The following is a 23375-nucleotide window of genomic DNA, read 5'->3' as shown; positions in this document are numbered from 1 at the left end:
TCTGTTAATATAAAATTTAATGTAATGCTTTTGCTTTTGGGTTTTAAGGGATCTTGAAATATCATAGTAATCCAGTAAGAGGGATGACAGTATTTCCTTATTTATTTAGGTGTTAATCAAAACTTAGCTTTTAGTAGTAGAATATGCCCATGAAATGTTTATGCCATTCTGTAGTACAGAAGTATTTCTCTAGCATAACAGTGCTGCATAATAGCATAAAAATATGTAACAACACAAACTGTATTTTTTTTTTTTTTAAAAGTGACCATTAATATACAAATTGCCTTATCCCTTTTGCTTCTTTGGAAAGCTACTGTATATAGAGTGTAATCATTTTTCTTATCATTTTAGGTGACAAACAGCATGTTTGGTGCTTCAAGAAAGAAGTTTGTAGAGGGGGTCGACAGTGACTACCACGATGAAAACATGTACTACAGCCAGTCTTCAATGTTCCCACATCGGTCGGAAAAAGATGTAAGATGAGCAAACATAATATTTTGCCCTTTAATAATGGATTAATCTCATAACAAGATGGATGAAATTGAAATAAGGACAGAATGTCCTGTACTCAAGGGTATTCCTTTAAGCTGTAGCCTATGTAAATTAGTTGGTGTGTGGGCCTCACAGGTAGTTCAAATGAACTGCTTCAGTGTCCTACTCATAGTTTCTCAGCTAGAGATAAAGGTAGTTTAGTTCCCAGAAAAGTCCTAGATGGATGGCCTGGATCTACTTTTCAAATTCAGCTATTTGAGAAGGATTAGGAGCATGTCCAGCCCTGGCCATTGCACAAGAACATTCCTTTCTTTTTTGTCCCTGATGTTGTGTTTCTGGCCCATTGTTGAAGCATTGCTTATTCTCTAAATAAAAACGACTCCTTCTTTCACAGGTGCTACCAGACACCTGACTCCTTCGTGGCCAAATATGCATAGGACTCACCTGCTTCTGTCTCCCATAAAATCGAGAATTAAATTGAGGATTAGGATGCAAAAAAGATTCCTCAAATCTACAGGGAAAAAATAAACTATATTATTCCTTCCCCCACCTCCACCCCCCAAGGCAGGGAGATTCTAAAAGTTCAGAAGCATGTAGAAGGACAAAGTTCTTCTAGAAAACTCAAAATTGAGGACTTAGTATGATTATGCAAAACATAAAGGTCTATAGTAGTTTGTTAGAACACTTTTCCCATGATTGCCTCCTATTCCAGCAAGGTATATCCTTTTGAGAGGGTAACATTACGAGATGGAATACTCTAGCCCTTTACTGCTTTAAGGAATTGTTTGACTTGACACTTTTGAAGCACTGTCACTATATATTTCCTTTCAACAGTCAGGCTATTTAGAATTTTTTTCAAGTGGTAAACGGAGAGCTTTTTCCCCATTACATTTTAGTAAAGGAAGGGTTCTAGACCGTGTTTAAAACGCATACTCTAGATGCAAAACTATATTTTCTGCCTCTAGCTAACTGTTTATATAACAGCTGTCACTATAGTGATGTTCTGGTTTGCCATTTAAGCTAGCTTCAACACTAAGACTTTACCAAGGTGAAAGCAGCAAAACGAAGGGGAGGGCACCTGAAGTCTTGTCTTATAATTGGATGACTTAATGCAAGTGTCTGGGCAACAAACAGCACCACAAGTAGTTCAAGAGATTCTAAGAGTATTTGAGAGCCTTGGTTTAAGCCTTGCCTACACTACAGTATTTTGTCAACTCCAGTTATGCCGATGCTCTTTCTGTTGGCGGAGAGCATCCACAATTGGTGCTCTAGCATTGATAGTGAGAGCAGTGCACTGTGGTTAACTATTCCATTGTGCTACTTACCACCTTCTGCTGCTAGGAGTTGTGGGACGGTGGAGTGGATCTCAGGGCATCATGGGTGTTCGCTCAGCGTCGAATTATGCAAATTTTTCTGTCCCATCATTCCATGGGCTTCTGACTGCATTTTGCAGCATCTTTCAATGGCCCCTGTTTACTGTGCGCCCTCCATCTCTGTCTGAAAGGATGGATCTTGCATTGCTCTCTACTGTTGTGGTCACTGTTATGAACAGATAACGGCTGGTCATGCAGTATATCATGAGGATCCGATCTGAACAGGAATCAGAGGTGCCTGACCTGTTGTGTACCATGGAAAGAAGCAGCACCAGATTACTTTTGGCATTCACAGAGCAGCTGCACATGGTGCACCATTGCTTTTGGGCTCCGGAACAAAGCACTGAGTGGTGGGATTGCATTGTTATGCAGGTCTGGGATGATGAGCAGTGGCCGCAGAGCTTTCAGATGCGGAAAGCCAACTTACTGGAACTGTGTGCGGAGCTTGCCCTCTCAATGGAGAAGCGCATGGTGATTGCTGTGTGGAAGCTGTCAACTTCAGACTGCGGCTGGTCAGTCACAAATCAGTTTGGAGTTGGGAAGTCCACTATTGGGACTGCATTAACACAAGTGTGCAGGGCCATTAGGCACATCCTGCTACGAAAGGACTGTGACTCTTGACAACGTGTGTGAAATAGTGGATGGCTTTGTGGCAATGGGATTCCATAACTGTGGCGGGGCAATAAATGGCAGGCATGTCCCAATTTTGGCCCTGGACCATCTTGTGACGGAGGATATTAATAGAAAGGAGTACTTCTCTATGGTATTGCCGGTGTTTGTGGATTACCGTGGGTGTTTCACTGACGACAACGCGGAGTGGTCCAGGAAGGTGCTTGAAGCACGTATCTTCAGGAACACTGGAGTGTACAGAAAACTACAAGCAGGGACTTTTTTTCCAGACCAGAAGATTCCAGTGGAGGAATGTTGAAATGCCCATAGTGATTGAGAGACCCAGCATACCCCTTACTCCCATGACTCATGAAGCCTCACATGGGAAACCTGGACAGCAGCAAGGAGCGCTTCAACAATAGGCTGAGCAGGTGCAGATTGACCATAGAACGTGCCTTTGACAGATTAAACAACATGCTGGCCCTGCCTTTATGGCAGATTAAATTTAAATGAGGAAAATATTCCCATGTCCATAGCAACCTACTGTGTGCTCCATAATATTTGTGAGGCTAAGGGTGAAAAGTTTCCTCTGGAGTGGAGCATGGAGGTTGATTGCCTGGCAACTGATTTTGAGCAGCTAGATACCAGGGCTATTAGAGGGGCACAAGGGGGCGCTATTCGAATCATGGAGGCTTTGAGGCACCATTTTGACAAAGAGCAACAGTAATGTGTCTTTCTATACAGCACTCTGCCATGCTTTGGTAACTTGCCACCTTGCATGGAAATTTTGATGGTTCCTGTAGTCAGCAAATGATCAAATTGCCATTGTATTAATTCCAGCAGCAACCACCATATGTAGGAGACAACTAAAGATTTGGTTATCTTTCAGAGAGTGTTTTTATTAAATACCAATTAATAACACACACACAAGGCTTGGTGGGAAGGGAGATAACAGTGAAAGGCAGCGTAGGCTCTTACAGCTGTGTGTTAGTCCAGCTATCATTTTGGAAGCTGTCCGAAGTGGTGGCATGAATGGGGTACTCGGACCTTCTAGGAAGTTGCAAGGAATGTGTGGGAGGAGTTTGGGGAGGGCTTGAAAAGCAGTTCTGTATCGGTTTGTGGGAGGGGAAGAGAAGGGGAGCATGCATGTATTCTGCCTGCAGCGTGATTAGGGACTTCAACATCTCCATTTGCTCCTCCATCACTCTGATCATCTCCACCTGCCCCATTAAAATTCACTCCTGGCTCTCCTTTCTGTCCTGCCTGTTTTATAATTTTCTTTTAAAGTTTCTCTCCACACCCTGTGTTCTTGTTTTTTGGCCTCTGGGGGTTGGAGCACCTCTCGAAACATGTCGTCCTTGCTCCTCCTTGGTCACTTCCTTATCTGCCGGTGTGTAGGGAGGTTCCCCTGAAGGCCACATCTGCAGAAAAACAAGGAACAATAAACAGAAGCATGATTTAATGCACTCCTAGCATCGAATCATTGTAGTAAAAGATGTGCATTTTTAAATGAATCAGTTTCTCACTGTCCCTTAGCAAGCACACAGCTCAGCGAATGCCCTAAACATGGTGAGTTCGGCCTGGGGGGGAGGAAAAGGGGTGCTCAAGATGGGGCAAAGAGTCTAGGTGGTTTTTTAAGGGGAACACTGCAGGCAACTTGGAACAATATTGTAAACGCTGCCACCATTTTCCACAGACGGGTGCCATTGAAGCTGATATCTCACTCCTGATGGTAAGCAAGGATGCAAGAGTGCATCTCCTTCATCCGTGCGGCTTCAGACCAGGTCCCTAAGCTGCTCGCCTGTGTACCGCTTTGGTCCCTGCATAAGTGGTTGCTGATTGGCATGGGAAGGTTTCCTACAACAGGGGAAGGAACAAAGCGGCTCTGCCATGGAACCTTCGGCAGAGGATTGGCGAGTACCCTGCAGAAAAGTTTTTCCTAGAGATCTCTCTGCAGGATTCCTGTGAAATCTGTGTGTGCATTAACACACTGTTCTGCCGCACTGTTTAGCTGCACAGCAGGGAATGTGAAGCACACACAAACACAGCTAGTCGTTTACATTTCTATCCCTTCACCCACTTCAAGAATATGCAAAGCAAAGACAACTCTGCCTCATATAACTGAGCAGCATCAACTCAACTGATCAGAGCTCTCCTGTCCTGCATCATGCATGCCAGAGATGGACTGCTGGGACAGGCGAGATCCCTCCAGAGTGGAAAAGAGGTCCTGCTTTGCCTCACCACTGGACGATCCTGCTGTGTGCTTCACATTGTCCTCCAACTCGACCTCCTTGTCCATGACTTCGTCCTTGGGGTTGAGTCCACTGACTCCAGCCCTGCCGAAGTATCCACAGGGCTCTTGGCGGTGGCAGTGGAGTCTCCACTGAGGATGGCATCCAGCTCCTTTATAGAAGTGGCAGGTCTTTGGTGCAGCATCAGGGTGACAGTTTGACTCCCTTGCTTTCTGGTACACCTGCCTCAGCTATTTTATCTGTGCACGGCACTGCTGCCTGTCCTGTTCATAGCCTTTATCCATCAAGCCACGAGAAATCTGACCATAGGTATCGAAGTTCTATCGCTGGAGCGGAGCTGGAACTGCACAGCCTCTTCTCTCCACAGTGCCAGCAGATCCAACAACTCAGGTGTGCTCCAAGCGGAGAGTGTTTGCTGTGTGGAGCCGCCCTGGTCAGATGGGAAGATGCGATGTGAAGTGTCCACTCCGAGCAAACAGGAAGTGGAATTTCAAAAATTCCCAGGCCATTAAAGGGGGAAGGGCAGACGTCTGTGTACCTGCTGACCAGAGTGGTCAGGCTGGGCATTGTGGGAAATCTCCTGGAGGCCATTTATTGAAACATAACCAAGAGTGATGTCTACACTCACACTTTGTCGATATAACGTTGCTGCAAAAAGCTCTATGCCTTTTGTCAAGATGGTGTTATTTTGTCAGAAAAGCAGGAGAGTTTGTTGATGGAAAGAGCATTGCAGTTTGTACACCTCCTTTGTTGACAAAACTCTGTAGTGTAGAAAAAGGATATATCAGAGTCTACCTAGATTCTCACTAGGAAGTTCAGTTCTAGATAACCAGAGTTGAGATCTTCTGTTGTGGAAGAATTCCATATGTAGTTCAGTGACTCACCTGCCCACCCAGAACCTGGACAGTCTTAATTCACTGTGTCTGTTGACTTCATGTATAGTGTAGTGGTTTCATAGATCAGACTCCACTCCAGTCATCTAATCCTTCTCTTCTTCCATATTGGGTGTTCATGGCTTGGAGTCTGTAGATCTTCACTCATTTCACCTGTCATGAGCGACCCTCCTGTGCTTTTGAGGTGAATGGAACGGCTATGGGTAAAACACCCATAAATGCTGTTGCTATGGATTGCACTGGACAAGAGTCAACATGTGACTCATGGTAGACTATTGTCTTTGGCAAAGGAATTGAATATACATTTTTATAGCGCTTCAAGCATCTTGATCTTCTTTTGACAACTCAGAATTCTGCTTGAAACAAAAGTGATTCTAATTTGAATTGACAATGTGACTACTGCATCCAAACGGGTGATAATTCTGAATCCAATTATTTTGTGAGCTTTGGTCAGAAAAGTATCTTATTCTTCTGAGCTCTATCCTCTTCTGAGGAGAAAAAATATACTGGCTGATGTTCTAATTACATGTTGGCTCACAGACGAGAGTGGATGAAGTTGTCACCTCTAACCCTCAGTGCCTTGCTACTGTAGCTCTCTGCCTGCGACACCCACAAAATCAAGGCATTGTGATGCACTTGGGGTAAACAGTGACACAACTTTTCACTGGTCTGGATTGCATCCCATATCATAACCATTCAACTGCAAATAATTTCACTTCTCACAGACAAATCTATTTCCGTCAGTTTGCATCTGTAATGACAAAAGAAAGACCATCATGTTTTGTGAATTAGTTTTTGCAGTAAATGCTTTCTCCGTGATTTGGTGTTTGGTTTTCTCTCCCAGTCCTTTGACTGACAAAATAGGCTACAGAACAAAGAAAATCAGTGACATCAGCATAATCTTTGGATTAGTTCATTAGATTTGTCTTGTCTGGAAAATCTGAATTCTTCTATAGTTTCCAGGCTTCATCTTCTCAAGGCTTGATGTTTTGTTCTGACCATCAAATTCATTTTTTCAAAAGCGGCTCATGAGAAAGTGACAGAAGCTTTTCTTGCATGGGGATAGGAGCCACATTACAGAAGGAAGGCGAGGGAGGAAGGCCACATCTGGCATACATCATCTGATAAGGAAAAATTTCTTGCTGATGTGATAGTAGGAGTCTCAGAGCTTTGAAAATGTTCCCTACCACACACTTTTTTAGGTTGTTGCAAGCGGCCTTAGAAAGATTTTGAACTGTAAATACCTTTGATTGGAAACTTTTGCTTGTAATATCCTGAGAGGCAAAATGCGGTTTGAGGTTGTCATCACACCACCTGATCATGTAGAGTTGCTGTCATTTAAAGATAGGAGTTCAGCCCATCCATTTTGGATTGCTATATTTTGGATGTTGAAAGAAGTATGGAACGGAAGTCTGCTTTTTCTTCTTTTACTGAGTTTTAATACCCTTCATATGCATTTGCTTTTATTTTTGTGTTTTGCCATTCTGCTTGGAGATCAAAAGACATGTTTGGTTGGGAACAGGATGGTTTGGGGGTTGTAGGGTTTTTTCTTTTACTATTGGTATTGCAGGGGCACTTACAGACCCCATTCAGATATGGGGCTCCATATTTGTAATAATGACTATCACTTATAGATGTTTATGGTTTCAAAGCTCTATTATAAATATTTATCATCTTAGTAATTTTTAGTTCCTTATCTTCCATTTGTTAATGTTTTTATTTTGTCGCTATGTACAGTACTCTTAACACAAGTTATTTTGGTATTTTTAAAGTTTTATCCATTACAAATATTAGGTCTCGGTTGGAGATAGAAATTCTTACTGGCTTTTGTGTAGTACGTCTTTAGGAGACCGGTTTTTTTCAGGCTGCTGAATATAGTGTCTAGCCTTAGTTTGACATCTCTGCCTTCTGCTGCAACTTGCTGGGATAATGAATAAAACAACAGTGTATTGTTTCCTTGAGAAACTTTTGCTTAAATGCCTTTAGTTAACGTTTGAGAGGCTTTTAGCTAAAAATTTGACAGATTCACTATTTAACTTCAGATATTACATTTAGGGCTGTGTGTCAAAAGCATGCCCATGGAATCCTCTGATATTACAAGGAACTAGGTACAGTGAGGTTAGGACTGGGTGTTTTTAGTAGCATTAATTTAGATGATAAAATAATTATTTAGTAATGGATGACTAGCCTTGATCCATTTGAATAAAGAGGAAAGTTCATATCTGGCAAAAATCAAATTAGCATGATAGGTTTAATGTTAATAGGAGACGTGTATTTTCATAATAATTTTATTTTAAAAATATATTTTAAAATAAAATTGTGTCAAAATCATTTCCCCTGCTTACTATACAAAACTCAGACCTTAAGTGCCATTTCCCTGCAATAGCTGATGATATTGCTGATGCAGAAAGCAGTGGAGATGGAAGCCTGCTGTCCTGTGTGAGAGATCAGAGAGACTCTTCATTCACCTCATTATAGGTGAAAAAGCTTTTTATTGACATTTTAAGAGATGAAGAAAAGGAGCATTGCTATCATTTGACAACAGTCTGAGGAAATTTCTTGCTGGACATAAGAACAGCCATACTGAGTCAGACCAGTGGTCCACCTAGCCCAGAGGTTCCCAAACTGAGGGTCATGACCCCTAGGGGGTCGTGAGGTTATTACACGGGGGGTTGCAAGGTGCCAGCCTCCACCCCAAACCCTGCTTTGCCTCCAGCATTTATAATGGTGTTAAACATATTAAAAGGTGTTTTTAATTTATATGGGGGGGGGGGGTCACACTCAGAGGCTTGCTGTGTGAAAGGGGTCACCAGTACAAAAGTTTGGGAACCACTGACCTAGCCCAATATCCTATCTTCCGACAGTGGCCGATGCTGGCGTGCTTCAGAGGGAATGAACAGAACAGGCAATCAAGTGCACTCCCAGTGTCTGGCAAACAGAGGCTTGGGACACTCAGAGGATGGTATTGCATCCCTGTCCATCCTGACTAATAGCCATTGATAGACCTATCTGCCAGGAACTTACCAGGTTCTTTTTAAAATCCTGTTCTAGTTTTGGCCTCATATGGAAGCCGTTCTATACCCATAATCATTTTTGTTGTCCTCTCTTTACCTTTTCCAATCCCAGTATATATATTTTTGAGATGGGACGACCAGATCTGTATGCGATATTCAAGATGTGGGCGTACTATGGGTTTATATAGCGGCCTTATGATACTTTCTGTCTTGTCTATCACTTTTTCCTAATGGTTCCTAACGCTGTTACCTTTTTTGACTACTGCTGAACATTGAGCAGATGTTATCAGAAAACTATCCACAATGACTCCAAGATCTCTTTCAGTGGTAACAGGTAGTTTAGACCCCATCGTTTTGTATGTATAGTTGGGATTATGTTTTCCAATGTGCATTACTTTGCATTTATCAACATTTGAATTTCATCTGCTGTGTTGTTGCCCAGTCACCCAGTTTTGTGAGATCTCTTTGCCATCTGCTTTGGACTTAACTACCTTGACCAAATATAAACATCCATTGTATAATGTTAAAAACGTGGCAACATTGTAACAATTTATAATATGTTTATCAAACAGTTGCTACAACTAAAAAAATAATTGCTTTCATAATAAATGTATACTGCATGATGGGAGAGCCAAGTGCTTGGAATTTATACTGTATTACCTATATTTATTACCTATAAGATATCTGCTTTTGACCTATCTAGTTTGGGCATGTAAACATAAACCAGTGTTACTTGGCTAGAGAGGAAAACAGGTATTCATGTTTTGTACTTTATATTGTCCTTCAGTTTGCAGAGAGGGAGGAAGTAAAATGCATCTCTGAGTCACATTTTAAGAAATTACAGGTAATTTTTTTTTTTTTAAACAAACTGGAATGTATAAAGTAAAGGAAATGGAGAAAAATCAGTTTCTCATGGTAGAATTATAACTATCAGCAAACTACTGATTTAAGAATTTTTGTTTAACATAGGTTATAAGTAGGCTTGGAAGGATTAGATTTTTATCGGTAAAGGTCTTTCACTGTAAACACACAAACCAATGAAAAAATCTTTTCATCTGTAAGAATAGAAATATACAGATAGGCAAATTAAGAAAAATGCTGCTTGAGAACTTCAGAGTTCTATTTAAGGATATTTACTATGTATATTCTGACGTGATGATGGCAATTTGTGTTTTCAATGGTTTTAAAACTTTAACTTTTTGAATTGCATATATCTACGGTCATTAAATAATATGACCTCCTCATAATTTCCCAGAATTGTGAAAATTTAAATGGATAAAAATAGAAGAAAAAAGTTTAACCCATAGTTCTGCACAACTGTGAACATCTATTTGATAAAAATCTAAAAAAGGTTAATGGAAACATCAATATATCTGTTGAAATCATAGAAAGATAAAAATTGAATTCTGCCAAGCCTAATTACAAGAGAGTTAAGCCATTATGCAAGTCTTTCAATATACCGCAAAATTGTTTCTATTCTTTACTATAAAGCTATGTCTAACACACCTATTTTTAAACCAACAGTATAAGATAATTGGTGAATGCAAATGAATACTAAAATTTCAAGTGGTTCTTTGAACCAGACTCCATTGCATGCATGCAATCATGCTCCTCTTCCATGCTTCTGTATTATAAATGGCTCTTTGAGTATATAGTGAATGTATTGCATTGTGTTAGTAATGTATTTAAAGTATTAATGTTCATTCTTTCACCTTCAGTATTCATCTATTAATAAACTGCAGCCAGTCTCTTAATCTGATTAAAATGTCTGTTCTATCAGTTTAGTCTTAATCACTCATGGCGTCTTCTATAATACCTAATTACAAATTTTCTAGTAATCTCTTGTCTGATTAATAATTCATATTGTATACCTTAGTATTGTATAAATGAGTTTTAAAGCGATGCTAAACTTAAAAAAAAAAAACAACAAACTTGTTAATGATATCACTTACACCTTAAATTATTAAAACGGAAGGAATTATAAAAATCAGTTTGTTTTTCACTATTTAGGCAGTTTATTTCTTACATTTCCTCAAGTTAAATAATGAAGTTGATAGTTATTTTCACTTCAAATTCTCAGTGCTTATAAATATTTTGACTATGGCAAATACTTCACTGTAAATGTTTATTTTAAACTCTTAATTGGAACTTTAACTTAGAGAAATGGTTTTATTGATCTTACATTTTGTAAATGCTTGTTAAAACCTAATTTTGGGGGAGATTTTGCAGTGGTCTATTTTAAATTACATTTAATATAAAAGGAGAATTATTAATAAAATGAAAGATAAACCGGAATAATATGATAGATCTAGTTTATTTGTTGGCTTGACTTCTAATTTTGTTAAATGGTCAACATAGTGTTGTCTCCCTTTAAAACTGTGATTCATCTACTTAGGTCATTCAAATGGTACCTGTTGTGCTGGATAAATAACAGAAACAAAGTGTAACAGATACAGAATGATTGTCCTGTGTTTGGTGTACATATCTGACTCAGACGATAATTATCAACCTTTCTCATATGTTTAGTTATCCATTGGTCTGGATATTATTTGTGGATTTAAATTTGCTCGTTCTACAAGATTTGAGGCAGTTTAGGCTCTTTTTTCCTACTTCTTCCTCTGAGTTTAGGTTCACTGTACTGGACTGAGGCAGCACTTCATTGACCACAGCTTACACTGGGCAAGTCTACACTAAAGCGCTACATCTGGTGAAGACGCGCTATGCCAATGGGAGACCGCTCTCCCGTCAGCATAATTACTCCACCTGGGGGAGAAGCATAAGCTCTGTTGGTGGGAGTGTCTCCTGCCGACATAGCACCAGTGTGGACCACACACAACTTTTGTCACTCAGAGGTGTGAAAAAGCACCCCCTTCCCGCCCCCCCCCCCCAGCAACGCAAGTTAGATCAACTTAACCGGTAGTGTAGAGCTGCCCACTCCTTCCATCTAGGAAAACAGCTTCAGCTTTGCTGCGGGAGCTTTAGAGCATGATTATTTCACAAACTTCTGAGGAACTTCAAATGAATGTGCATGTAACTTTTTCAGGGCTGATATTATCAAGCCTAGATAAACTGCATTGCAATAAACCAATCTGAAGATAATGAAGGCATATATAATAGAAACCAGTTCAGTTACCTAGTCAGTTGTTTCCTGTTAGAATGTGTTTGTTGCAGTTCCTTCTTATATCTAAGTCTAGAATCTATGAGGAGTGTTGTTGGACCTCACAACTGTTTTGGGGTGATAAGAGTTTTGTGTGATAAGACTTGCATTGTGGCCCCTTAAGATTTGCAACTCCTTACCCAAGCAGCGCAAGAGTTACTTTCTCACCTCGGTTGTTGCAGTCTTTGGTCCTGTTGCCTTTTATTTTAAATTTTGCAAACAATAAAATTAAAGTATGTGAATTAGGTCAACTGTCTATTTTTGTCAATTGTTATAAGAGAAAAGTAGCCTTGTATTTGATATTTTCCCTAGGAATTGGCTCTTCCATCAGGTCAATCACCCACTTTTCCAGTCACACACAGTATGCAGACCAGTGAACGCCTATGTATATGAGAGAAAATTAGTTTATTTGTACTTTTTTTAATTTTCTCTGAATTATTCCAAGGCATTCCACAAAGTAATCCATGACAGTAATCAAGTTGGCTGTAGTATTGTCTGTTCTTTGCTGCTGTTTTAAAAATTATTATTTATTATTAAACATAGTGTCTGGAACAACAGCTTCCTGATTGGGGTCTCAAGCTGTTACTATAATATGGATGATAATCCTTCAGCCTAAGGTTAAATATTGCTGTAAAATGCAAATGAGTTTAACAACAAAATCAAATACATTAAATATCCAATGTACCCTTCATGGTAAACTAATAAATCACACTTCATGTGCCTTTCCAGCTCACCTGAAATTTAGGTAAAATACAGAGTATTAAGCCTCTTGTATTTCCTAATAGTACATACTTAGGATGCCATATTAAACAATCTTTAATTTAATCCTACTGTTTTAAAAAAAATTGCTATAATCTCCTGACCATCAATATATAGTGGCTGTCATTAAATTTTAACATTTGCAAGTGGTTACCACCCAATTTTCCTTATACTTAAACCACACATTACCATTTTGTTGTTGTGTAGGCACTGTTTTTAGATGTTGGCTTTTTAATGGCAATCAATGTAGGTACATAAACAGTTCAAAATTAAATCACTTTAGACAAGTAAAGAATGTATTAGCTGGGACTGAGACTTGAAGTCCACATTAGAAATACAGTGCTTGATTCTTTATTGTGCTGGGGCACCATTATGCCTGTTCAGTAGTGCAAAGGGGCTTTAAATGAATTGGCTCTGATCACCAGTGTGTTCCTCCAGTACTGTATATAAATACCTGAGTGGTGTAGAGATCTATGCCACTCATTACCACATCCCCTACCATAAGAAGTAGGGATGATGGAAAGGTGGTGTGGTGTGGTTAGACCATCTCTGTGCTCCAGCTGCTCTTAGCTACTGGAACCAGTCCTTCATGGCTGCAAGTAGATAGGGCTACTTTAACTTACATATGGGGCCCGGGCAAGGCCTTGGCTGGCCCAAGAATAAAGGAGTCACAAATATAACTTAATACCATCTTCACTCATCTTCCTGGCCACACACTCATTGTCCCATTTCTACTTCATGCATAGCTTGGTCAAAAATGCCACACTATCAGAGTTCTTTCTACCATGCAGGTGTACCAAGATACCATCTGTTTCTCTCTCTAGCAAAAGCCATCACTTGAGAATTTCTAATTTAAATTTACTGTTTACATCCTTGTCAGAGGGTCAGTAATAAAGAAACTTGTCCAACATAACAGTATTTGCACACACAAAACTCTTCCTCTTCTAAAGCATCACTGATACATAATCTAGGAAAATTTTCTCCTTGGGTATCCAGGATACTGAAGTCCTTTCAGTCTCTCTATTTAGGAGGCCAGAGGGTCAGTACTAGCAGGATCATGTGAGTTAATCCAATGCTACTTGCAGTGAATTTAAGTAATATCATAGGGCATGGCTACACTTGCCAGTGTAGAGCGCTTTGAGTTAAACCAGCCTTCGGAGAGCACAGTAGGGAAAGCGTTGCAGTCTGTCCACACTGACAGCTTCAAGCGCACTGGTGTGGCCACATTTGCAGCGCTTGCAGCGGCATTGGGAGCGGTGCATTATGCGCAGCTATCCCAGCATTCAAGTGGCTGCAGTGTGCTTTTCAAATGGGGTGGGGTATGACAGGGAGTGTGTTGTGTGTATGTGGGGGGAGAGTAGGTTTTTGGGGGGCTGAGAGCATGTCAGCATGCTGTCTTGTAAGTTCATACAGCAGCAGACCCCCTTCCCGCCTGCGCCTCTCTCTCTCTTTCTCTCTCTCACAGCATTCCACACTAATGGTTGCTTTGTCTCAGAGTAGATAAGCAGCCGGCTGTCAGAAACGGAGCTTTCAAAGGGCATTTCCGCATTCCTACAGCCGATTCCAAACAATGACAAGAATGGCCACTTGACTTAAGGGGATTATGGGACGTTTCTGGAGGCTGGTCAGAGCGCAGTAAAGCAACACCTCGTTCGCACTGGCGCTGCGGCACTCCAGCGAGGGCGCAGCAAACATTATTCCACTCGCCAAAGTGGAGTACCAGCAGTGCTGTAGCCGCGGAGTCAGAGTGCTCTACGTGCCTTGCCAGTGTGGACGGGTAGTGAGCTAGTGTGTCCGGGGCTCCTTTATTGGCTGTAACTCTCAAGTGTAGCCAAGCCCATAGTCACTCTGATATCTTTTTGAGATTCTCTCCATATATGAGGGGTAGCCGCGTTAGTCTGTATCAACAAAAACAACGAGGAGTCTGGTGGCACCTTAAAGACTAACAGATTTATTTGGGCCTAAGCTTTCATGAGTAAAAGACCCACTTCTTCAAATGCGTGACGTGAAAATTACAGATACAGGCATAAATACATATACACTGGCACATGAAGAGAAGGGAGTTACCTTACAAGTGGAGAACCAGTGTTGACAAGGCCAATTCAGTCAGGGTGGATGTGGTCCACTCCCAATAATTTGATGAGGAGGTGGCAGTACCAAGAGAGAGAAAATTGCTTTTGTTGTGAGCCACCTACTCCCAGTCCCTCCTCAAGCCCAAATTAATGGTGTTAAGTTTGCAAATGAATTGTAGCTCTGCATTTTCTCTTCGAAGGTTTTTTTTTGTTGTTGTTGAAGGATGGCTACTTTTAAATCTGTTATTGAATGTCCACGGAGATCGAAGTGTTCTCCTACTGGCTTTTTTGTGTTACCATTCCTGATGTCTGATTTGCATCCATTTGTTCTTTTACGTAGAGACTGTCTGGTTTGGCCAATGTACATGGCAGAGGAGCATTGCTGGCACGTGATGGCATATATCACATTGGTAGATGTGCAGGTGAATGAGCCCCTGACGGTGTGGCTGATGTGGTTGGGTCCTCTGATGGTGTTGCTAGAGTAGATGTGGGGACAGAGTAGGCAAAGGGGTTTGTTACAGGGATTGGTTCCTGGGTTAGTGTTTCTGTTGTGTGGTGTGTAGTTGCTGGTGAGTATTTGCTTCAGGTTTGGGGGCTGTCTGTAAGCGAGGACTGTCCTGCCTACCAAGGTCTGTGAGAGTTAGGGATTGTTTTCAAGAATAGGTTGTAGATCGTTGATCATGTGCTGCAGAGGTTTTAGCTGGTGGCAGTACGTGATGCCCAGCGGTGTTCTGTTATTTTCCTTGTTGGGCTTGTCCTGTAGGTGATTTCTGGGTACCAGTCTCACTCTGTCAATCTGTTTCCTCACTTCCCCAGGTGGGTATTGCAGTTTTAAGAGTGCTTGATAAAGATCTTGTCGGTGTTTGTCTCTGTCTGAGGGATTGGAGCAAATGGCTTGGCTGTAGAGCAGAGGTGGGCAAACTACAGCCCGCGGGCCACATCCGGCCGGCAGGACCCTCCTGCCTAGCCCCTGAGCTCCTGGCCCGGGAGGCTAGTCCCCGGCCCCTCCCTTGCAGCCTCAGCGCGCTGTGCCGCTGGTGCAATGCTTTGGGCAGTGCAGTTGCAGAGCCACAGCCTGACCCGGTGCTCTGGGCAGAGAGGGGTAAGGGGACAGGGGGTTGGATAGAGGGCAGGGGGGATAGGGGTCGGGTCGGTCAGAGGGCGGGGAACAGGGGGATTGGATGGGGCAGGGGTCCCGGGGGGGGGGGCAGTCAGGAATAAGGTGGGGCGTTGGATGAGGCAGCAGAGGGCAGTCAGGAGTGGAGGGTCCAGGGGTGGTCAGGGGACAGGGAGCAGGGGGTGGTGGATTGGGCAGGAGTCCCAGGGGAGCTGTCAGGGGGCGAGAAGCGGCGGGGTCGGATAGGAGGCCAGGGCCAGGCCACTCCTGGCTGTTTGGGGAGACCTAGCCTCCCCTAACTGGCCCTCCGTACAATTTTGGAAACCTGATGTGGCCCTCAGGCCAAAAAGTTTTCCAGCCCCTGCTGTAGACAGTGGATTGTGTGATGTGTCCTGGATGGAAGCTGGAGGCATGTAGGTAAGTGTAGTGGTCAGCAGAGTTCCGGTATAGGGTGGTGGTTATGTGACCATCACTTATTTGAACTGTAGTGTCCAGAAGTGGATCTCTTGTGTGGACTGGTCCAGGCTGAGGTTGATGGTGGGGTGGAAATTGTTGAAATCCAGATGGAATTCTTCAAGAGTCTCCTTCCCGTGGGTCCATATGATGAAGATGTCATCAATGTAGCGCAAGTAGAAGAGCAGTGCTAGGGGTTTTTTACCCACGAAAGCTTACGCCCAAATAAATGTTAGTTTTTAAGGTGCCACTGGACTCTTCGTTTTTCTTCATATATACCCTTTCAAAATCACAAAGAGAATATGTATTGTTTGTATGCTATGTTGGACTTCAAACATTGTTGAAATCACAGTAATAGTAGATTGAAACAATTTTTTTCTGTATTAGCAACTCTGAATTGTTGTTTCCAAGGTAGGGTGACCAGATCACAGCAGTAAAATATTGGGACATATTGGGGTGCCGTAGGCCCCGCCCCCAGTCCGCTCCCACTCTGCCTCAGGTCCCGCCCCCTGCCCGCTCGGCACCGCCACCGCACCCCTCCTCATCCCCTGGCCTGCCACTGGCTTGCTGCATCTCTCATCAGTCCCCCACCCACCGCTCGCCTCCTCTCACTCACTCCCATGCCAGAAACCCCCATGCCCACCCCAAAAACCTCTGTGCGCCGCTGGCTCGTGGCTCGCCTCTTTTCCCTGCCTGCTGCTCGCCTCTTCATACACACACCCCGCCCGCCGCTGGCTCGCCACTCACCTCCTCACCCCTCCCCCCTGCTGCTGGCTCGCCGCTTGCCGCCCCTCTCCCACCGCTGCCTCCCTGCTCACCTCTTCGCCTGCCTGCCACTGCCGGCTCACCACTCCACCCTCGCTTGCCCGCTGCTCACTTGCCTCCTCACCCTCGCCCGCCCCCTGGCCACTCACTCCCCCTCCCCTGCCTGCCAGCTCCCCTCTTCACCCTGCTCACCTGCTGGCCAGCCAGCTGGTTCGCCCCACCCCGCTGCTCGCCTCTTTCCCCGCCTCTGCCCCCCCCCCCCCCCCACCTGCTGCTGGCTCACCCTCGCCTGCCGGCCGCTGGCCTCTTCACCCTCGCCTGCCGGCCGCTCGCTCCTCAGTCCCGCTGGCTCGCCTCTTCACCCAGCTGGCCAGCCAGCTGCTGGCTGGCCTGCTGCTGGCTCGCCCCACCCTGCCGCTTGCCTCTCCCCCCCCAACCTCTCTGCCCCTACTCGCCTGCTCACCTCCTTACCTGATTATCGGGACAACTGGCTTGCTGATCGTACATTGGTCGGGATGCGGGACAAAGGACTAAATATTGGGACATCTGATCACCCTATTCCAAGGCATCCTTATTACCAGAAAATTCTCTTACTATTTTTCTCTCAGTGAATTAAGAATGGTTTAAGTAATAAATGATTTGCCCTCCATATTGAATCCAGATCAAATGGTCCCTGACTCAGAGATCAGCTAGAAGCAGATGAGTTCTCAGTTACCAAAGGAAAACAAAAAGAGAAGGAAATAATAAAAGCTAGGATAGTGTACACTCTCCATCCAGTTTACTCACTTTCCAAATAAGAAAATGGATATGACACAAAAACAGCTAATTTATCTTGGATGGGGTCATTGAGACTTGTTTGTTGCATGTACCTTAACAGAGATGAGTAGTTTTCAACCAAGTATTTAGTAGTAGTAATCTTATATTCCATTGTTTTGGGTAATGAAGGCTTGGGGGAAGGCTTTTGAGTAATGAAGGCAAAGGAATCCTTCATGTTCAAGAACTTAAACTACTTCTTTGAGTGATTGCTCATGTGCATTCCAATAGGTGTGCATGCAGCACATGCACTATCGTTGGAAGGTTTTTTCCCCTAGCGGTACCCGTTGGGTCGGCTGTGGAATGGCGTCTTCGTGGCAGTGCATATAGGTCCCTGCCAACCCGCCGCCTTCTCAGTTCCTTCTTACTGCAAATGACAGCATTTGGCAGCATGTGACCTCCAGAAGAAGAAAGGGGAGCATCCATGTACCAGCAACGCAGATACAGGTAAGTAACCGTTTTCATGTTCTCTCCACAGGTACTAATGCGGAGAGTGGACTAGATGATACATCTGAGGGAAGGGAACAGAAGGAAACTCCGCCAATTGGAAGGCATGAGATGCACTGTCCTAGGGTGGGGGTTCCACGACCACCACTCCTAAGAGAAGGAGGCAGGTGGTGGTGGTCGGGGACTCTCTCCTCAGGGGGGCTGAGTCATCTATTTGCCACCTTGACCGGGAAAACCGAGAAGTCTGCTGCTTGCCAGGAGCTAGGATTCACAGTGTGACTGAGAGACTGCCGAGACTCATCAAGCCCTCGGATCGCTACCCCTTCCTGCTTCTCCAGGTGGGTACCAATGATACTGCCAAGAATGACCTTGAGCAGATCACTGCAGACTACGTGGCTCTGGGAAGAAGGATAAAGGAGTTTGAGGCGCAAGTGGTCTTCTCATCCATCCTCCCCGTGGAAGGAAAAGGACTGGGTAGAGACCGTCGAATCGTGAAGGTCAACGAATGGCTACGCAGGTGGTGTCGGAGAGAAGGCTTTGGATTCTTTGACCATGGGATGGTGCTCCAAGAAGGAGGAGTGCTAGCCAGAGACGGGCTCCATCTAACAAAGAGAGGGAAGAGCATCTTCGCAAGCAGGCTGGCTAACCTAGTGAGGAGGGCTTTAAACTAGGTTCGCCGGGGGAAGGAGACCAAAGCCCTGAGATAAGTGGGGAAGTGGGATATTGGGAGGAAGCACAAGCAGGAGCACGCGAGAGGGCAGGGCTCCTGCCTCGTACTGAGAAAGAGGGACGATCAGCGAGTTATCTCAAGTGCCTACACACAAATGCAAGAAGCCTGGGAAACAAGCATGGAGAACTGGAAGTCCTGGCACAGTCAAGGAATTATGACGTGATTGGAATAACAGAGACTTGGTGGGGTAATTTACATGACTGGAGTACTGTCATGGATGGATATAAACTGTTCAGGAAGGACAGGCAGGGCAGAAAAGATGAGGGAGTTGCACTGTATGTAAGGGAGCAGTATGACTGCTCAGAGCTCAAGTATGAAACTGCAGAAAAACCTGAGTGTCTCTGGATTAAGTTTAGAAGTGTGAGCAACAAGGGTGATGTCATGGTGGGAGTCTGCTATAGATGGGGATGAGGATGAGGAAGGGGATGAGGTGGACGAGGCTTTCTTCTGGCAACTCACAGAAGTTACTAGATCGCAGGCCCTGATTCTCATGGGAGACTTGAATCACGCTGATATCTGCTGGGAGAGCAATACAGTGGTGCACAGACAATCCAGGAAGTTTTTGGGAAGTGTAGAGGACAATTTCCTGGTGCAAGTGCTGGAGGAACCAACTAGGGGCAGAGCTCTTCTTGACCTGCTGCTCACAAACAGGGAAGAATTAGTAGGGGAAGCTAAAGTGGATGGGAACCTGGGAGGCAGTGACCATGAGATGGTCGAGTCCAGGATCCTGACACAGGGAAGAAAGGAGAGCAGCAGAATACAGACCCTGGACTTCAGAAAAGCAGACTTTGACTCCCTCCGGGAACTGATGGGCAGGATCCCCTGGGAGAATAATATGAGGGGGAAAGGAGTCCAGGAGAGCTGGCTGTATTTTAAAGAATCCTTATTGAGGTTACAGGGACAAACCATCCCGATGTGTAGAAAGAATAGTAAATATGGTAGGCGACCAGCTTGGCTTAACAGTGAAATCCTTGCTGATCTTGAACACAAAAAAGAAACTTACCAGAAGTGGAAGATTGGACAAATGACCAGGGAAGAGTATAAAAATATTGCTTGGGCATGCAGGAGTGAAATTAGGAAGGCCAAATCACACCTGGAGTTGCAGCTAGCAAGAGATGTTAAAAGTAACAAGAAGGGTTTTTTCAGGTATGTTAGCAACAAGAGAAAAGTCAAGGAAAGTGTGGGCCCCTTACTGAATGAGGGAGACAACCTAGTGACAGAGGATGTGGAAAAAGGTAATGTACTCAATGCTTTTTTTTGCCTCTGTCTTCACGAACAAGGTCAGCTCCCAGACTACTGCACTGGGCAGCACAGCACGGGGAGGAGGTGACCAGCCTTCTGTGGAGAAAGAAGTGGTTCGGGACTATTTAGAAAAGCTGGACGAGCACAAGTCCATGGGGCCGGATGCGCTGCATCCGAGAGTGCTAAAGGAGTTGGCGGATGTGATTGCAGAGCCATTGGCCATTAACTTTGAAAACTCATGGCTATCGGGGGAAGTCCCGGACGACTGGAAAAAGGCTTAATGTAGTGCCCATCTTTAAAAAAGGGAAGGAGGAGGATCCTGGGAACTACAGGCCAGTCAGCCTCACCTCAGTCCCTGGAAAAATCATGGAGCAGGTCCTCAAGGAATCAATTCTAAAGAACTTAGAGGAGAGGAAAGTGATCAGGAACAGTCAGCATGGATTCACCAAGGGCAAGTCATGCCTGACTAATCTAATTGCCTTCTATGATGAGATAACTGGCTCTGTGGATGACGGGAAAGCGGTGGACCTGTTGTTCCTTGACTTTAGCAAAGCTTTTGACACGGTCTCCCACAGTATTCTTGCCAGCAAGTTAAAGTAGTATGGGCTGGATGAATGGACTATAAGGTGGATAGAAAGTTGGCTAGATTGTCGGGCTCAACGGGTAGTGATCAGTGGCTCCATGTCTAGTTGGCAGCCGGTATCAAGTGGAGTGCCCCAAGGGTCGGTCATGGGGCCGGTTTTGTTCAATATCTTCATAAATGATCTGGAGGATGGTGTGGATTGCACCCTCAGCAAGATTGCAGATGACACTAAGCTGGGAGGAGAGGTAGATACGCTGGAGGGTAGGGATAGGATACAGAGGGCCCTAGACAAATTGGAGGATTGGGCCAAAAGAAATCTGATGAGTTTCAACAAGGACAAGTGCAGAGTCCTGCACTTAAGACAGAAGAATCCCATGCACCGCTACAGACAAGGGACCGAATGGCTCGGCAGCAGTTCTGCAGAAAAGGACCTAGGGGTTACAGTGGACAAGAAGCTGGATATGAGTCAACAGTGTGCCCTTGTTGCCAAGAAGGCCAATATATGTATAAGTAGGGGCATTGCCAGCAGATCAAGGGACGTGATTGTTTCCCTCTATTCGACATTGGTGAGGCCTCATCTGGAGTACTGTGTCTGGTTTTGGGCCCCACACTACAAGAAGGATGTGGAAAAATTGAAAAGAGTCCAGCAGAGGGCAACAAAAATGATTAGGGGACTAGAACACATGACTTATGAGGAGAGGCTGAGGGAACTGGGATTGTTTAGTCTACAGAAGAGAAGAATGAGGGGGGATTTGATAGCTGCTTTCAGCTACCTGAAAGGGGCGTCCAAAGAGGATGGCTCTAGACTGTTCTCAGTGGTAGCTGATGACAGAACAAGGAGTAACTCAAGTTGCAGTGGGGGAGGTTTAGGTTGGATATTAGGAAAAACTTTTTCACTAGAAGGGTGGTGAAACACTGGAATGCGTTACCTAGGGAGGTGGTGGAATCTCCTTCTTTAGATATTTTTAAGGTCAGGCTTGACAAAGCCCTGGCTGGGATGATTTAGTTGGGAATTCGTCCTGCTTTGAGCAGGGGGTTGGACTAGATGACCTCCTGAGGTCCCTTCCCACCATGATATTCTATGATTCTATGACGGTCGTTGGAGCAGCTCAGTCTCTTGAATTCGCAAGTGCCCACCTAATGGTTTCCTTTTCTTAGTTGTAAATAGTTATTAGTTTGTAGTTAGTTGGGCTTACTCTGGGGAGCTTTCCCCCCACCTTAGTTTCCCCAGGCACAGGGGCATGCCTCAGTCGCAGGGGTTTAAGGCATGCGAGGTGTGTGCAAAACCTATGCCCACAGGCCATCTGCACATTGCTTATCTCAAGTACGTAGGAGAGGGCCATCAGACAAATAAGTGCCTAATTTGCAAGAGCTTTAGACCCAGGACTAAGAGCAAGACTATCGTTTGAAGCTCCTCCTGAGGGAGTAAGCCCTCCGCTCCCAGCTGGTACTGGCATTATCAGTGCGCAGTGCCCTGGCCTCGGTGCGGGATGTCCCGGCACCGAGAGAGGACTCCTCCAAGGAGCACCAGCGCCGCTCCCCGACTCGTAAGGCCAGTGCTACCAGGTGGCACCGCTCACAGTTCCCAGTGCCGCATAAGAAAAAGAAGGCGGACAGGGGTCGTTCCCCCATCAAGAAGCCAGGAGGGGATTCCAGCGGGGTGCGTCCTCCGGCGGGACACCCACGGTCTGGACCTCAAGACCCGTCACTGTTGACTCCAACGGGAGGCCCGTTGAGTCTGGTGCTGGTGGACTCCCCAACTCGGGAGGATTTGGGAGGTCAAGCTCTACCTCCCTCCACACTGAATACCTACGAGGCAGCGCGGGACCTCATTGCCATGACGGCGCAGTCCCCAGCCCTGCAGGTGTGAGCTCCAGCACTGCAAGAACAGGCACTGTCAGCGGCACTGAAGAGGGCACCGGCTGCAGTGTCTATTCCAGTGCCACATATGGCTCCGGCTCCCTTTGTGACGCCGATGGCGGCACCACCCCTGGTTCATCATCACGGCAAGCCCACAATGTTATGGCGCCACTCACCATCACCCCGGTACCGCTCCCGTGCACCCTCGGGCTCCGCCTCCCGTGGTCAGGCACAGACTACTCGTCTGAGTCAGACGCTGAGGCTTCTGTGTCTCGACGCAGCCAGTACCGCTCCCGGCACTGCAGACCAGTTGACTCATTGGCACCGGCGGTCGCCTGGCCAGCCCAGTACAATGGCCCTTTTGGATTCCTTGGGTCTACCATCAGGGTCAGGGCTCCAGGCTTCCACACCCGTGCCCCCTCTCAGCAACATCGCTGGCTCGCCACACCCCCAGGGCTCCTGAGGACCCTGCATGAGAGAGGGACTCTGGGCTCTCATGCTCATGCGCAGCACCCGAACCCGTGCCATCGGTCACAGGGAGGCTCTGAGGTACCTGACCCAGCCTCCAGAGAGCCAGAAGGGCAGAAAGACCCTGTCCCACAGGTCTCCTCACTAGATGGACACCAGAACCTTCTTAGTAGGGTGGCTCTAAACCTCAATCTCCAGGCAGAGGTGGTCACGGATGAGTTGGACCCGATGGCTGACATCCTTGCCCCAGAGGGTCCACCTAGGGTGGCCTTGCCC

At 45.1% G+C, this 23375-nt stretch overlaps 1 protein-coding gene across 5 annotated transcripts in view; it reads left to right on the top strand.

Annotated features, from left to right (window-relative positions):
* CNOT2 (CCR4-NOT transcription complex subunit 2) overlaps positions 1 to 23375 on the top strand; it is a 149294-nt gene that overhangs the window by 83132 nt on the left and 42787 nt on the right. For 4 of the 5 annotated variants that reach the window (XM_037886599.2, XM_037886580.2, XM_043547876.1 and 1 more), the window contains 2 exons: positions 352 to 474; positions 9421 to 9477. In XM_037886599.2, coding sequence (XP_037742527.1) covers positions 364 to 474; positions 9421 to 9477 — 168 coding nt within the window. In that variant the 5' untranslated portion in view covers positions 352 to 363. The remainder of the gene's footprint in view (positions 1 to 351; positions 475 to 9420; positions 9478 to 23375) is intronic. The other variant, XM_037886601.2, reaches the window with a different exon arrangement.

Source organism: Chelonia mydas, chromosome 1 (genome assembly GCF_015237465.2).
Source record: "Chelonia mydas isolate rCheMyd1 chromosome 1, rCheMyd1.pri.v2, whole genome shotgun sequence".
Taxonomy (NCBI): domain Eukaryota; kingdom Metazoa; phylum Chordata; order Testudines; family Cheloniidae; genus Chelonia; species Chelonia mydas.
The sequence above is the reverse complement of the archived record's forward strand: the minus strand, read 5'-3'. Positions and strand labels throughout refer to the sequence as shown.